We start from the raw sequence: 3,845 nt of genomic DNA on the forward strand, positions 1-3,845 counted from the left end.
ATAAACACGGACTGGAAAAAATTAAAGAATTACAGTTCGAACCTGTGACCACGTGGAGTCTTGGACGCTACTCAAAAAAAGAATGATCCAAAGAGCTAAACATTTTATATCTTGTCATCTCTTTTGTTTGATGTAAGAAATACTACTTATTCTAGTGTTTCTGACCTCACAAAAATGTTCATTCGTTATAAAAAAAGATACGCGACATTTTAAATAATAGTTAAACATTTTTTGAGTTGGATAGTATTTAAATATTGTATAAATACACACGGGCTCGTACATACTACTCCCTCTATCCACGTCTTATATAAAGGGACGGATGGAGTACTATATAGTCATATATGCATAGCTAGCTACATGCATGGTACATCCCCGCAAAAACAAATGCATGGTACCGTACTAAACATTATTATCTATATATTTTTAGCATTTAAAATATGTAATTAATATTTTTTCAAATATATGTTTTGATATATACTTTTACATACATATTTTACATTTTTTATGCAACAGAAATATTTTTATACACTTTCCAAATACATTATTAACATTTTTTCAATTATATGTTTTGATGTAAAAAATATTCATACACATTATCTCTTTCAGATATACATCTAAATACATTTATATATTTGCTTAATATTTCTAAACATATAATTAACATTTTTTTCAATTACAAGGTTTTTACCTATTTCAAATACATGTTAAACATTTTTGAATGATACAAAATATTTTTCAACTAGTGAACATTTTTTAAATTGTATTAAAAATTTTAAATGTCATGAACATTTTCTGAAATGCATTAACATTTTAAATGCAATGTATGTTTTTAATTAAACAAATATATATTTTACAATGTTGAAATATTATCTAAGATTTAATGTACCTTTTTTTTATAACACATGGACATTTTTGGAAGGTCTCACTAGAATCTAAGTTTTTTTTATTTCTTACATTGAACAAAAGACATAACAACATAAACAGTGTTTATATCATTATAACATCCTGTGCCATTGTAGCCTGGTGGTTAGCTTAGTTATGGGCGACCACAATTTCACAGGTTCGAATTGTGGGGATTCTGTTTTTCGGATTTGATTTCTTCTTTAATTTTTCAGTCCCTGTTGATAAAATATATATTATAGTCGTGCAATACAAACGTGTTTTTGTTTGTCAGTCTGCTGGCAGTACACACGATATGTTGAGCTGCAGGTTATGGTTTGGACCCCACCTCAGCCCTTGTTTTATTTATTTTATTTGAGTGGCCCAATGCATGAATAAAAAGGCGTGGGCTTTTCTGCAAATCTATCATGCAAGAACTATTACATAGGCTGACAGCGGGCCCTTGCCATGATGACCTACCTAGTAGGCAGTAGATTACGTTTGCACACGTAAAATGTGATCGTATTTGCACCTTCATGCAAGTTCATAAACCAGAAACATGTATTTTACAAGTTTATGCATCAAATGGACCGTCGCACGCAAGTTCTAAGACTCCTAATGTATTTATCTCATATATTTTTATTAGACCTTTCAAGCATATGGAGTGTTCGGCAATTTGTAACGACACTTACCAAATGTGTTATTTAGGACTCTGCATTTGCTGACCCATGAGTCATTTCTTTTCTATAGATCATCCAAATTCATTCCCCTGTTTGACTGTGTAATATATGTAAGATTTGATTAAGCGTTCCTACTCCCAACAGGGGAGCCGCATGGGTATACATTGATAGATGACTTGGAATACAAGAGTTGTCAGAGTCTCGTCTAACCAACATGAGATCTTACAGGAGATATTAAACAGGAGATAGAAGGAGATAAATATCTACCTAACTACTCCATCCAACGTGATATACAATATGTTCGGCCCACCAGCCTCATAACATTATGTTTAACAAGTGTCATAGGAAGGATAGAGCTCCCCTGTCGCTCCCGCGGGCGGCTCGGGAGCTAACCCTAGCCGCCGCCGCGAGCACCCCACCCACCGTCTCTTCCACCACTCGCCGCCGCCGGTGGCAGTCGCCGGGCAAAGCCCGTGCGGCTCGGCGGCGGCGGGGCCTTTCTCCTCCTCCGTCCGTGGCTGGCTGGCGCGGGCCGGTTGCTTCGGCGGATGCTCGGGCAGCAGCGCACGTCCGGGGCGACCCTTCTGGCTGGCGAGGCTGCGCACGAGGATGTGGGTGAGCGAGGCGCGCGTAGGAGGCGCGCTGGATTGCAGATCTGGTGCATCGAGGGCGCGCGGTGCTGCATGGTGACCGCGTTCGGTTCGCGGGCGCGGATGGTGGCGGCGGCTCAGCGAGGCAACGGCGGTCGCCGTGGTGGGCTCAACGCGAAGGCTTGGCTGGTCGCTGGGCGTCCGCGCTGGTGGTGGCGCAGCTTCGGCCGTGTGATCTCCAGCTGGGGATCTGGATCTGGCTGGTCTGCTCCCGATCTGCGATCGATGGGCTGGCTGTCGGCGGTTGGTGGTGCCCAGACGTCTCTTCCTGGAGCAGGGGGGATCCGGCCGTGGTGGATGCCTGGAGCGAAGGCTCCGGCCGTGGTGGATGCCTGGAGCAGGGAGGCTCCGGCCGTGGTGGTTTGCGTGGGGTGCAGGGCCCGATATGGTTTCTGCAGGCTCGGCGTAGAGGATGGTGGTGGCCCGGTGCAGCGTTGGCGTGCTCGTTGCATCGGGGGTGTGCGATCCAGTGGAGGTACCTGTTGGCCTTTGGTCGGCTGCGTGGGAATGGTTGCTCCAGGTGAAAGCCTGGCTGGTGCTCGTCGGCCGGCGGCGACGGCGCGCGTGGGCGTCGTTATCCTCCTTGGAGGCGTCGTCAGGGATCTTTGCAGCCCTACTCCCGGATCAAGACCTTTAGGTGAAAATCAAGATCCTGCTGTAGGATCGGGCGGTGGCGTCGTCTTCAGCGTCGTTTCCCCTCTTGAGGGCACCGTCTTGAAGATCTTGATCCCAATGGTGCTTTTTACGGACTGGATGTGCATGGTGGCTTCAGTGGCAATGATGATGGGGTGAGCAAGGTCGAAGGCATGGCACTGGTCGAGGTAGTCGTCTCTTCTCCGGCGTGTCCGTGAGATTGCCTCGGCTGTTTGTTGTTGTGAAGTCGAAGCTGCGGTGGAGAGGCCCAGGTGGCGTACGCGACAGGTCGTCCGTTCGGCGATCTTCCATGATGCCTACTATGCCTAGCTTTTCGTAGTTCATCATCAGAGTCGGAACTGCATTGCCTTGTGGTGGGTGGATGGCGTTTCATAGAGTGTAGTGTTGTTCTGCAACTAATAGGGTTGCTGTTTTTCTTTTTCTTTGATCTTCGGATCTTCACCATGTTATGCTTCCGTTGCTTCCTGCTTAATCTGAATCAAGCCAACAATTTGCTGGATCTTTCAAAAAAAAAACATTATGTTTAACATCCTCCCTTAATCTGAACTTCTCAAGTTTAGATTACGCTTAATCTCTTCAAATGGTCCTGTTGGTAATGCCTTTGTAAACCCATCAGCCACTTGATCCTTTGAAGGAATGAACAGAATCTGCAATTCTTTGCTAGCAACTCTCTCTCTAACAAAATGATAATCAATCTCAATATGTTTTGTCCTTGTATGAAAAACAGGATTAGCAGAGAGATAAGTAGCACAAATGTTGTCACACCAAAGACATGGAGTTTGTGTATGAAATATTCCAAGTTCTTTAAGTAAAGACTTAACCCATATAATTTCTGCAGTAGCATTGGCTAGTGCTTTGTATTCTGCCTTAGTGCTTGATCTTGATATAGTGGCCTGTTTCTTTGCACACCAAGAAATTAAGTTGGGTCCAAAGAAAACTACAAAGCCACCTGTAGATCTTCTGTCATCTAAGCAACCTACCC

The 3,845-nt window shown here is 44.1% G+C and overlaps 1 protein-coding gene across 1 annotated transcript; it reads left to right on the plus strand.

The window, feature by feature from the left end:
* The first annotated feature begins 1,873 nt into the window (after window positions 1-1,873).
* Window positions 1,874-3,390, plus strand: LOC123188888 (uncharacterized). Its single transcript, XM_044601164.1, has one exon. The coding sequence runs from the start codon at window positions 2,108-2,110 to the stop codon at window positions 2,999-3,001; it is 894 nt and encodes a 297-aa protein (XP_044457099.1). The 5' UTR covers window positions 1,874-2,107; the 3' UTR covers window positions 3,002-3,390.
* The last annotated feature ends 455 nt before the right edge of the window (window positions 3,391-3,845 follow it).

Source organism: Triticum aestivum, chromosome 2A (genome assembly GCF_018294505.1).
Source record: "Triticum aestivum cultivar Chinese Spring chromosome 2A, IWGSC CS RefSeq v2.1, whole genome shotgun sequence".
Taxonomy (NCBI): domain Eukaryota; kingdom Viridiplantae; phylum Streptophyta; class Magnoliopsida; order Poales; family Poaceae; genus Triticum; species Triticum aestivum.